At 40.5% G+C, this 13,308-nt stretch overlaps 1 protein-coding gene across 3 annotated transcripts in view; it reads left to right on the forward strand.

The window, feature by feature from the left end:
• RAB3GAP2 (RAB3 GTPase activating non-catalytic protein subunit 2) overlaps positions 1 to 13,308 on the forward strand; it is a 75,272-nt gene that overhangs the window by 48,025 nt on the left and 13,939 nt on the right. For all 3 annotated transcript variants that reach the window (XM_032466750.1, XM_032466748.1, XM_032466749.1), the window contains 8 exons: positions 170 to 297; positions 2,653 to 2,866; positions 3,311 to 3,408; positions 6,516 to 6,621; positions 7,461 to 7,621; positions 8,648 to 8,876; positions 10,957 to 11,133; positions 11,231 to 11,337. In XM_032466750.1, the coding sequence (XP_032322641.1) occupies positions 170 to 297; positions 2,653 to 2,866; positions 3,311 to 3,408; positions 6,516 to 6,621; positions 7,461 to 7,621; positions 8,648 to 8,876; positions 10,957 to 11,133; positions 11,231 to 11,337 (1,220 nt within the window). The remainder of the gene's footprint in view (positions 1 to 169; positions 298 to 2,652; positions 2,867 to 3,310; positions 3,409 to 6,515; positions 6,622 to 7,460; positions 7,622 to 8,647; positions 8,877 to 10,956; positions 11,134 to 11,230; positions 11,338 to 13,308) is intronic.

Genomic DNA, 13,308 nt, shown 5'->3' on the forward strand with positions numbered 1-13,308 from the left:
ATGGAAAAATTTTTACCATCTTAATCCATTATAGCTTAAGCTGCCCAATATTTAATAAAATAGAACCTCAAGGAATTATGTAATATTAAGAGATTTAATGAAAGAAAAGCCTTTTTTTCCAGTCTGTTAAATATATCTCTTTAATGTATTTTCTCCTTCTACCTTTTAGAGCTTGAGTCTGTTGATGAAGGATTGCTACAGTTTTGTGCCAGTAAATTGAAATTACTTCATCTTTATGAGTCTGTCAGTCAATTAAATTCCCTTGATTTTCATTCAGACACGCCATTCTCTGATAATGTGAGTAATCCCATTACTCATTATACAAAATAATCCCTTTGATTATTTTTAGTTTTTTTAATTGGTAGTAAAGAAGTAGATTATTAAGATTTTTTTTAAGTGCAAAGTTTTATTTTCTTTACAAGACCCCCCTGTTGGCTTTCTGTGCCTTCCTGTTAAATTTATATTATTTATGCTAGAATATTGAATTTATTATTAATCCATTTTCAGTACCTAAAAGCATTTGGGTTTTTCCTAACCTATTTTTTAAAGCTACTTCTTATAATACAACTTCTTCTGGACAGGATTTGCCAAGTAAAATTTATACAAATTACTGAAGTAGCAAAACTTTAATTTCTTTTAAAGAAAAAAAGTGATTCTGCTTAAACAGAGGAGACCAGCTTTTCTATGTGGTTGTCAGCAAACTCACACTGCTCTGTTGTTTACTACATAATGAAATGCATTTAAAAAATACTCTATCTTACATCAAAGTGCTTAAAATAATTGTAGTAAGTGATCTGTGTTTTTATTCTGTAAAATGTAAGGAAGTGATATGATAGCACCTTGTAATCTTTATTACAATACAATATCGCTCATTTCTGAGGAGAATATACAAAATTCTTACTTTCCATGCAGAGAAATAGAATTTCTCTTAGTAGGGAATAGAGAGAAATATTGTCCTCTCTTCCCTTAGTTACTGGGTGACCTTGGGGCGGGTTGTCTGGCTTCAGGGCCTCATGTCTTTTACTTATTTAAAGGAAAATTATTATTAAGGTGATGTTAGTGATTTGTCACATCCCTGGTAATGCTTTCAAAAAACTTATCTGGTATATCTGAAAGTTAATTGAGTTTTAATGTGGATGGCTTTTATTATAAATATATATACATAAATAAAGATTTTTAAACAGAAAAATGAGACAAGGTTTTACTCTCTGTATTGGAAATAACCTACACATTCCAACTTTTTTTTTTAAGTATAGGTGGATTTTATAAAGCATTTTAACAATTTGTTCACAGTAATATTCTGTGATTGCCATTATAAATGACAAAGCCATTTTTTTTCAGGAACTTTTGTTCTGCTGTCTACTTTACCAATAGTTAAAAATCATTTTGAGCAACAGGAAAGATTGAGTTGATTAAGTTATGGCTACATGTTTGCCTAGACATTTCATAGATTTATCAATGCCTAATTTTTTTTTTAAGTAAAATCCAAACTCTTCCTTGAACCCTGCCAAGGAAAGTGAAATATATGGCATTAATAATCTCCTGTAGAATTCATTTCCACACAATAGTCCCAATATAGTGAATAAAACAATTACAGAATTTTAAAAATCAGTTGGCAGATTGTCATTTTTTATTTTTATTTTTGCATTTTTAAAACAGTTTGGAAGAACTGAAACCATATTTTGCTGTAAACTTGTCTGGATCCTTAAAAGAAGCAGCAGTCAGCTTCTAGGCTGATGGTTAATTTTGTACATACAGGACTAAAATTCAGATCTGAATGAACTCATTTTTGCTGTCTCTGGGACCTAGTTCATATAAGCTTGTGTATAAGTTTAGTCTGGCATTGAACTGCTTGTATGTGTTCAGTAGCATTTTGGGGTTTTCTACTTGTTTTTAAAAATAACAACCATAAGTAAATAAATAATAAAACTGCTCTTGTTTAAGAATGCAGCTTTAATCTTGTAGCGTGAGGGGAAGAAAGTTCTGCTTGCTGTGGCAAATTTATGGTCTTTTAACCGTGTGTGTTGTGTGTACGTGTGTGACTTTTCAATCTCTCCATCCCTGAGGGGCCACAGAGGATTTATATGTAGATACAGTGAGGACTGTTTTCCACTGCTTTTATTTTACAGTGTTTATGCATTCAGATAGTTCTTAAGTTTCCTCAGAATCACAAGAGTTTCAGTTGACACCCTTAAAATTTTTTTCCTGATTAAGCAATAATATATATTTATTAAAATTCAGACATTTTAGGAGAGTATAATCTCAGGAAACTTTCTAAAAATGGTACTTTCAGTAATATGTAGTGTTTCAAGATTAGTTTATTTAAATAACGTACTCATGAATTGAGTCAAATTTTTTTTAAAATTTCTTTTCCATTCCTTTTCTTTCTTTCTTTTTTTTTTTTGGTGGGGGGAGGTAATTCGGTTTATTCATTTATTCTTAGAAGAGGTACTGGGGATTGAACTCAGGACCTCATACATGCTAAGCATGCGCTCTACCACTTGAGCTATACCCTCCCCACGAGAGTCAAGTTTTAAGCACATCACATTAATTAAAAAGTCATCTTTGCTTAGAGGACAGTGTTGACACATAAGGCAGAGTCATGGAAAGGGATGTGGTCTCTTCAGAACTTCTCTTTTTCCTGTTTTTAAGGACTTGGCTGTGTTACTAAGGCTTGATGAAAAAGAATTCCTGAAGCTCCAGGCGTTATTAGAGAAGTACAAACAAGAGAACAGCAGGACTGCTGTCCGGTTTTCTGATGTTAAGGATGGCGTGTTGCCTGTGAAAACATTCCTGGAATATTTAGAATATGAGAAAGATGTGATCAACATAAAGAAGACCAGTGAGGAGGAGTATGTGGCTTTAGGTAGGTAGAATCATAAACTGCTCTTTGAACCCTCCCTCTGCTAGATGACAGCCTGGGAGGAGCTTACAGCATCTCAGAGATCCAGTTTGTTTTGAAATCAGTTAACCAAAGGACTTAATATATGTTTTACAGCCAACCAAAGATACTCTGGATACGTAGGCACTGTGTCATAAAAGCTGGACTGAATTGAAAGTACACTTTGACACAACATTGTAAAATGACTATAACTCAACAAAAAAAGTTTTAAAAAAAAAAGTACACTTAGGAGACAGCGTTAGACGTGTAATGATACCCTCTGCTTTCATCAGTTAAGCAAATTGAACCATTGATCTCTCTTCTCTCGTCGTGTTTCACTTCTCTGGGACTCCAGGTTGCAATTCAGGGCAATGGTTCGTCCAAATGGTAAAGAGTCGTTGGTGACTGGCTTTGTGTTTGTTTCACTAGGCAGTTTCTTCTTTTGGAAGTGTTTGCATGGAGAGAGCGCCACTGAGGATATGTGCCGCACCCTGGAGTCGGCTGGACTCAGCCCCCAGCTGCTGCTGGTAAGGGTTCTCGTTGCTGGGTGCTGCTCTTCCTTGCTCATGTCACGGGGAAGTGTCAGTCTTTTTTTTTTTTTTTAAAGCATTATTTAAAGTATATTCTGGGACATACATGAAAACTTTCTAAAGATGATCAGAAAATTTATCATCGCCATATTTAATTGAATCATATTATCTTATTTTTCTCATTCTCTGTAAATTATAACCAGCATATTCCATGGTTGGCCTAAAATAAATTAAGAACCTGACATGTATGCATGCATTTATAATGGACTGTGACCATCAGTGAAAATGTTCATATTAGAATTTTAGAAGTTCTTATCCGGAAAACAAAATAAAGTTCCCTTAAAGCACTATGGAATTATCACACATTCCCCGACTTCGAATGTATGCTAGGATTTAATCTCTGTGCTATAACAAATGTAAATAAAAGAGTTGTCCAATGGAAAGACCACACACTAAGTTTGCGCCCTTTGTGGAAAGGGCAAGGGAATCCCCTACCATCACCAGCTCTGCTCTTTACTGCCCCCTGCATGTGCACATACACGTACTGTCACACGCCCCCTCGCATCTTTGTTTTTGGCCAGGATGTGGGCATTCCACCTCTATGAACTTGATGACTATGTTGACATATTCTTTTAATTAAACATTTAAGTCCTTTAAAAATGGATTCGGGTCTACCTCACTGTATAGTATCTATGTCATCAGGAAGTAAAGCAGTTAAATACACATTGGTTGTACATGGATGTGCATAAGCTGCTTTCCTCATAATAGCCAAATCCTGGAAACCATGTGGTGCCCTTCAGCGGGTGAACAGATAAACAGACTGTGGCATATCCTTAACCATGGAATGCTCTTCAGCAGTAAAAGGAGTGAACTTCTGATCCAAGCAACAGATTAGATGAACAAGGAAAATATATGGAGTAGAAAAAAGCCAATCTTTAAAAGATACATTACTGCATGATTCTTTAGATTATAAGCAAAGGTTACCTTGTTGGGCAAGAGGCAGGAAGAAGGGCTGGCATGGGAAAGACAGGGAAAGAGAGTTAAACAGAAGAACAAGTTCTTTTTGTTTGTTTGTTTTAGGATCTGCTAAAGTTGGTGGTAGATGGGGGAGCAACCGGTTAGTTGGAGAAGAAGGTAGAAGAGTTAATAGTGTGAAGAGAGAGCGAAGACTTGACATTTAATTTGTCTAAATATAATGAAGTTTAAAATAACCCTTCGGGTTGGCAGTCTTTATGAACACTTTGAAACTCGGTTGCTGTTGGGGACGTGAATCAAGCTTTGAGAAACTCTAACCTTGCAGTGTGTTTAGAAACTGTGCTGTTAACATAAGCCCTGGTCATACATTTTGTGTTCAGAATTAATCAGAGTGAGTCTAATGGCAACTTAGCTGTGAACCTGAAAGATAAGTTCTGCCATCTCCCCTCATTTCCTTTTGATTTGCTTCACAGCACATGTGTGCACAAAACATCGAGATAGAGACAGAGTAATTTCCAAGTCACTATGGAATGTCTTCGTTGCCTATGTGGGCAACCCATTTTTTTTTTTTAACCTGCCTAGTGATTAAGCAGCAGTGCACTATGAGGTTAAAAGGCAGTCTAAAAGATAGGAAATAACCTTGATAAATGAATACAGTCAGTTGCTGCTTTATGGATGACACAGGATGTTAGGTAGCAAGTAGAATGTATAATATGACCCCATTCTTGTAAAACAGTGACCCCCTCCTCTCCGTCCCCCCTTCATATACTCTCTGTATGTCTGTACTTAGAAAAGCAGTTAGTGGCTTGGCACATAGTAAGCTCTGCATAGCCATTAGCATTTATTGTTGTTAACATTGTCATTGTCTTAGGCATACGAGGGCAAATGTGAAAGGACACACTCGGTTGTGAAAATATAAAAAGGTTCTTGTAAAGGATGAAGTAGAAAGGAGGCTGATAAAGGGAGAGATGTGAAAGGGTTAAAGAAAGGGAGACAAGTTAAACCAAATAAGGGAGAAATAGAACACTTTAAACGGTGTATGTTTTTATATTTGTAAAATTACATATGTATATAAATTTATATGTACACGTATGCATTTTTAAAGAGAGGAAAGAAAATGTGTGTTACAGTCAGGCAGCTCTGCGTTCAGACTGTAGTTCTAACTTATTAACTGTGTGGTGCTGCGTAAGTTACTTTTCCTTTTCATCATTTGTAAAATCTGGGTATCGTCTTTGCACAAGAGGTGGTTAGGATCGAATGGGATGATATCCCTGCCGGGTACCCACATCTCCCGACCTTAGGTCAACCTCCTAAGTTGATATCCTTCCCACACTTCTCCAACTTCCTAATTGTCTTAATTGTTGGAAATTATTTGTACTAATGCATTTAAACTGATGTTTGACCTTTATTTTAGAGCTTTTTTTTTTTTTTTAACATAAAGGCACTGCAGAATTATAAGCAGTCAAGGCCTTTCATCCACACCAGTACTTACAGATGGGACACCATGCCTTTAAATTTTTCCTTATCCCAAAGTAATCTGAGTACAAATTTTATGAATTTACTTAAATGTTTTAAATTTAACTTCAATATGCTGGTTCTTAAAAGTCTCTTCTGTCAATTTAAGTGGTTTTTTTTGTTTAAAATCCGTTACTCATGACCTGTCAGTGATTGGGAGTTTGATAGTTTTACATACTCATTTGCTGCTGCCTAGTCCCCCGTGTCTTCATATGGCCATGGCCAGGGCTAGATTCACAGCTCCAGACCCTCCAGTTGTAACCTCCAGTCCTAACCCAGTGGCTCTGTGCCAGTCCACTGTGACCCATGCTGTCACGGTAGTGTCCTTTCTGATGATCATTCACAGGGGCTCGAACTGAAGGGGGGAGTACTTGACCTAAAGAAGCGGTGGAGATAGATGAGTTTAGATCCCCGGCAGATGATGGAGAATCTCTAAAGTAGACAAGATGCTCTGTTCTGCCCCTCACGTTACCTTATGTAACAAGCAAGCATTTTATCTCCCAGCCCGCGGGACTGAATCACTCATGTATACACGTCCGCTCTCTAGAAAAGTGCAAAATTATGTTTACGTTAAATATATTTTTAGACTGAGAAAGATTTAAATTTGATTTCAGTCTCTGCTCCTGAGTGTTTGGCTTTCTAAGGAAAAAGATATTTTGGACAAACCGCAGTCTGTCTGCTGTCTCCACACAATGCTGTACCTCCTGAGCAAGATGAAAGGTACGTGCCGGGGCCGCTGTGGTCCGGCCTTCTCAGGTCTCAGGCTCCGGCTCCTGGAAACAAAGTTCAGTGTCGAAATTCCACAAAGAGGGGAGGGAGGGTACTTAGCAAAAGTAGACTAGAGGGTATGTAACAGTTCACTAGAGAGATCCTTTTATGTATTCATAGATAGCTCTGAGTGCATTCAAAGTGTGCTTTATGAAAATTAAATTTATATTTTTGGAGGGGAGGAGGGTATAGCTCAAGTGGTAGAGCACATGCTTAGCATGCATGAGGTCCTGGATTCAATCCCCAGTACCTCCCCTAAAAATAAACTTAATTACCACCTCCTTAATTACCACCTTTGTTTAATTATAAACAAATAATTAAAATAATACAGTAATAAATAAATAAATTAAATATTTTTAGATTTTTGTATTTTTGCATCATCATCAAAAATGATAGGAACACTACGTGTTTCTCAACTTAGGTGAATCAAATCTACTCTAGTGGAGGCAATATTTTTCTTACTCTTTTGGCATGATAAGAATAATAATCTGTTATGTTAAAGTATTCAATAGTATTAGTTTTCAGCAACAATGAACATATTCCAAACAGAGATTTATAGTTGATTCAGAAGCAAGATGACTAATAGCATAAATAAATGGAATGTAAGTGTTCTAAATAAAATAAATTGTAGATTTATTTTCCGAGTCATTTAGAAATAGAGAAATGCATCAATAGGGAATCTAGTTTTAATCTAGTTTTAACATTATGTTTAACGTCAAAGGTTGGACCGAAAAAAAAAAAAAATCGCCAAGCTCAGAGTTTCTTGTTCAACCTTCCCCTTTTGCCTGCAGTGGCCATCGAAGAGACCTGGGACTCCCAGTCCGTGTCCCCATGGTGGCAGCAGATGCGCACGGCCTGTATCCAGTCTGAGAACAACGGGGCTGCTCTGTTGTCCGCGCACGTGGGGCACTCTGTGGCCGCACAGATATCCAACAACTTGACCGAGAAGAAGGTGAGGGGGCAGCTCTCCATTACCTTCTGGACCGCGTTGTCTTCTTTGTTGTGCAACATCTAGGATTTGAAATGTGTGTCCAGCAGGTTCCTACCTGTCTCTTTTGGGATGAGGGGTGCTGTCCTTAATTTGTTTATTCAGATGACATGCATCCTTGAACTTGGTCTCCGCGTGGCGTAAGGGGAAAGCACTAAAGTTGGACAGCAGAGGTCTGCCCTCTGCCGACAGCTGGTGATTCGTGGAGAGACCCTTTAAAAGGCGGGTCCTGGTTCAGTTTCCTCACCCAGAAGGATCAGGGTTAGACGGCATTATTTCGCAGGTTTCTTCCTGCTCGGAAGTTCTACAGTTGCGTTTATACCCCCATTTTAGAAACAAAGGTGGTTTTGCAGGTAGTTTGAATGACTCAAATGAAAGTTTCCTTTTGCTTTTGCTTTGTAATTTTTTTTCATCACTTGTTGAAGACTAAAATTTATTTTAAAAAAAGAAAAAGACTAACACCCCTTATATCTCATGGTAGATCAAATAATTTTTTTCTAGGGCAATGTTGCATGAAATTGGATGAAACACCTAAATAGGTCTGTGGAGATTCACTCAACACTGTCAGTCTCAGTGGTTTGTGGGCTAAATTTAATATGACTGGCTTACAATGTTTATAATAACGAACAGAGAAATTTAAGACATCCTTTTTCCACTGGCAAGTACTTTCTGAAGAACTGTCAGTATCCTGAAGAAAAGGTGGTGGCCCTGGCTGGGGTGGCCCTGGAAACTTTGCAGTGTCCGACGATGCAACTGGGGGCCTCACTGCAGGTCTCTTCGTGCACGTCCGAGCTCCGTCATCCTTGCCCCCCAGTCTCCTGTCTGCCCCGACCCTCGTGTTCCAGCCAAGCTGAAGTGTTTGTGCAGCAGCATCTCTGAGTTGCTTTGTGACGTACCCCGCCTGTCTGCCAGCTTTCAGGTTGAAAGCTCGCTCACGCTCATGTTGATCCAGAACCTTGGCCAGAGACTCACCTGTGCACCTTCTGTCAGTTTTCCCAGACAGTTCCGGGTGCTGATTCGGAGGCCCTCACTGATTCCTGGGAGGCCCTTTCTCTTGACACCGAGTACTGGAAGCTCCTGCTCAAACAGCTGGAGGATTGTCTCGTGCTTCAGACTCTGCTGCACAGCAGAGCGAACGCCCGGGCCGCCAAAGTCTCGTCGCTGCAGGCCGAGCCGCTCCCGAAGCTCTCTGTTAAGAAGCTCTTAGAAGGAGGAAAAGGTAGCCTGCAGTTTATCTGAGCATCCATAGCCATTTATCTGCCTGTTTGTGGTAGGGGCTTTTGTTTGCTTTGTCTTTTATAGAAATGACTGAAGGAATAAGGAAAGAGAAATACACTCAGATTTTAAAAATAAATAATTCATACTTGTTCCCCATAAATAACCACATACTTCTCAGCTGATCGTCCCCAAGACTGAGCCTGTCAGTTCCCTGCTCAGGAAGCACCAGCTGCTTCACCCGCCTTCCAAACTAAACCGCGGTTCCCGGGGGGGGGGGGGTCCAAGGGCCTCTCCCTTCTCCTCCTTGCTGTCTGTGTGAGGCCGGGTCTTCCTCACACACTTCAGCCAAAACTCCGCGTCCCGGTGGCTGGGCCGCCGAGGCTGACCGGGGAAGTGCGTCCTGGCTGGACGCGGAGGAGGCTGCACGCGTGCGGGGCCGCTCTTCCCGCTGAGTGTCTTGTTTTGCTTCGGCAGATACCTTCTCAGAAAATACTAACGTGATGGGTTTATTATTTTTATTTTAAAATGAATTAGGACAAATATTTGTAACATTTCCTCAATTTCAGTTTCTAATACCATAATCATCGATAAATACAACCTAAACTCTAAGCTAAAGCTCTCTGGGGCTCTCAGTAACCTTACTGGTTTAAGGAGACCCAGACTGAGGCTGCTGGGACCAAGTGTAAACTCTTAAGCTTTCTCCCTGAGAACTTTCAACTTTGAATCCAACTCAGCTTTCCATTCCTTGCTTGCTTTTTGCTGGATTTTAGTGCAAATGAGACATCTGGGATTCCCTGTTTCTGGGTCTGAGCGGCCGAGAGCTGCTCCCATTCATGGATTCTAGAATCCTAGTCATCTTCCAAGGCCCACCTCGAATGCTGCCTCCTCCAAGAACCCTCTCATGATCCACTGACTGCAAGTCTTCCCTTCTTCCTCCTCATTTCCACAGAACTTTGTACCTCTTTTCCACTGCGTGACTTTCTGCTGCCCTGGAGTCACTGGGTTCCTGTGCTTACGTCTTGCAGGACCAGAGCATCTTACACTTTGAATTTGCCTCAGCGTGCTCCCTCTTCTTCCCAGCAGCTCTGTCACGCATTTGATACTGGAATGACTGTGTTTCTGGGTTTGTAATACCCAGGGATTTCTAGGTTTTTTTTTAGTTGACTCGTTTTCTCTTTATAAGACTTGAGAGTATTTTTAAATTGTAAACACCCTGCAGGCCATGCCGCCACCTGGTGAAAAGGTAGGAACACCACTTCAGCATTAATCTGGGCAACAGAGTCAGGGGCTTGATCCTGAAATGGAAGTTACCAAGTGATTTAGAAACCCAGCATAAGAAATCAGATCACCCAGCACACTGCTCTCATTTATTTCCACTGATAATTATGACTTTACTGAGATGCATTCTTTTCTGTGGAAAGGTTTATGTTTGAATCAAAATAGGAGAAAAGACTGAGAGAAAAATTTTTATTAAATGACGTTAAGATTGCGTTTGTTTAGGTAGTAGATGGCACTCTTCATCATGAATGTTTTTTACAGTTTGTAATTTTTTGGACTGTATTGATGACTGAAACATGATGTAGCATCATGCTGTTAATTAACTATGGTTAAATTTTGCCCCAAAATATTCCATATAGGCAAGTTGGTGGACTATTAATAGTAGTATTTTGCCCTAAGAAGCCAAGACAAGTAATCATGCTAATTGGTCTGTTTTCACTTATACTTGAATGAGTGTGTTTTAAAGATGTACTCATGCCTTCATCTACGTCTGGTAGAGTGCATTCTGAGTTTGTGGGCATAGAATGTGTGTGGTATTATATAGACATATCTGCATATGCATTAGTACTGACCTGATACTTTATGAGAGTGTGAAGATGCCCTTGGGTATCCAGCATCCCACTTGTCCTCACACGGTGCGTGGTTGGTGGTGACACTGCTGTCATGGCTTCGAGGGTCACTTTTAGGCTTAAAGCAGTATGACACTTAGATCCCGTCGTATGGAAATTCACATCCCGTGCTGTGCGGGCGCCTTTTGGCAAACGCTGCCAATGTTCATTTTCCTTCTTGTCTCCAAACTGTAGGTGGCATTGCAGACAGTGTAGCCAAGTGGATATTTAAACAGGGCTTCAGCCCTGAAGTACTTAAACTGGCTGCTAATAAAGAAAGAGACGCCGAAAACCCAGATGAACCCAAAGACGGTAGTCCCAGAGGTTTATTTGAGGTGGCAGAGGTGGAGATGGACTTGGGAGCCATACCAGGTAACAGAGACCCCAGGAAGGCAACAGCCAGCCGAGTGACGATGGGGCCGAGCTTCCCTTCGGGGAAAATAATTTCTCACTCTCCCCTGACTTTCAGACCTGTTGCAGTTGGCCTACAAGCAGTTTCCTTGTAGCCTCGAGCTCGATGTGCTGCACGCGCATTGCTGCTGGGAGTACGTGGTTCAGTGGAATAAAGACCCAGAGGTAAGGCTCTGTGTTTGGTGCTCACGCTGCGCTTCTGCGGGGTTTGTCGTTAGTCATGGACACGCTCTGCTTTCTCCCCTGTGCAATGTCGCCACGCTCGGAGCCGCACAGGCCTTTTCCCCAGTTCTGGCTCCTCCTCCCCAGGATAAACCCACGGCGTGTAGGCGTCATCCCCACTTGGAGAGGAGAGAATGGGAGTCAAGGGCATTGCCCAAGGTACCGGCCACACTGCTAGTCAGTAGTAGGGCTGGGGTTCAAGCCTTGGTTTCTCTGTATCTAAAGCCAGTGTGTTTTGCCCTACTCCTTCTTAAGTTGTGATGCGTGTATTTTTTATTTCCTTTGGAATTTCTGCATGAGATAGCACCTACCCTGTAGAAAATTCTCTATTGTAGTCATCATAGTAAAAGCCAGAGTAAAGTTCCCGATGTCTGCTTGGGCATCGTTTTCTGCGCCTGGCGGCCACCCTCCCCCACAAACATTCACAGTCTAGAAGCAGCACAGGGAAGAGGCCCCGAACCCGGAGGCAGGAGACCTGCTCTCAATGACTGCTGACAGGTGTCTGTGTTTGGCCACTCACTCTCAGAACCTGTTTTTTTCCTGCTTCTACCCTTTTTTAATGATGGTGCCAGTCCTTCCGCATCAACACCAGGATAAAATGAGACGTGAAACCATGTGACATCTGTTTCTTTTTGCTGGTACAGTTCTTCGTGTAGGCCTCCTACTCAGTGGTCTAGAAATTAACCTTCTCAAATCCGAATTCTTTCCTGTATCGTCCTTATATCAGGCTGTGCTCTTGAAGAAAAACCTCACTGGTGAATTAATTCACACTAGTATATGAATGGTAAAGATATTTCCCTTCCTCCAAAAAAAAGTTGTCTTTAATAGGTAATCAGTTACATATTAAAGGGAGGCATTTAAAAAGTAAATGTTTTAAATAAAGCCATGTTCTTTGATCAATTAAACTTTGACCAAAAAAAGATTTTAAGGCCGGGGACCCTCTCGATGACCCTTGAATCACCCTCTTCAGCTGACCACCCTAAAGCCCGAGTGGTGGTCGGATTTAGGCTCCCCACTTAAATGGGATGTTTTTCCTCCTTGAGGAAAGAATGTTGGGACTAGAACAAAGACACCATAATTTCTAAAATCTGAATAAATGAGATTCAGGATTTAGAGTCCAGATGCAAGTCTAACAAAGTGATATTTACCCCCCCCCCCCAAAAAAAAGCTTCGTTTTACAGCCTTCTTTTCTAAACCAGAGGCAGTCTGCATAGTAGACATGGATGGAGCAGAGTTCTAGCCCCATCGCTACCGGCTGTGTGACCTCTCGGAACATTTCTGAACCCTTTTGTTCTCCGTTTTTTCTCCTTCAGTAAAGGAGGAACAAACAGTGATGTCTCCAACGGCTGTAGCAACATACAGGGAAAACGCACACAGTGTGCCTGACGTCATGATGAGCGTTGACACTATCTGTCATTAGAATTGTTTACTTTTAAAATAAGTGACCATTTTCCTTATTTGTTTTCTTCCTGTTAAAATATTTGTCTCCTTGCTGCATCCAGCAGCCCCTCCCCAATTTCTACCATTTTACATTCACAGCCTTATTAAGCTGAAAACAACTGCAACTCTCTTTGGGGAATTTCTGACACACGTTAGCAAAGGTGATGTGCTTAATCTTTGTACAGGCCACACATTTATTTAGCAAATATCTGGATAATTCCATCCGTTTTACATACTATTTTTTGAGTTTTAATATGTAAACTACCTTGATTAGAAAGAGTTGAATTTCCACCTTCCTCTCTGATAGTTCCTATTTCCCTTCACTGCTTTAATATTTTCTCCTTGGCACTTGTCACTAACATTCTGTATAATTTACTTACCATATTTATTATCCAGCTCCCTCACTAGAACGTAACCTCAGTGATGGCAAGGGTTTGGGTCTGTTTTCTTCATTAGAGTGACTCTGGTGCCTCA

Source organism: Camelus ferus, chromosome 23 (assembly GCF_009834535.1).
Source record: "Camelus ferus isolate YT-003-E chromosome 23, BCGSAC_Cfer_1.0, whole genome shotgun sequence".
NCBI classification, from domain to species: domain Eukaryota; kingdom Metazoa; phylum Chordata; class Mammalia; order Artiodactyla; family Camelidae; genus Camelus; species Camelus ferus.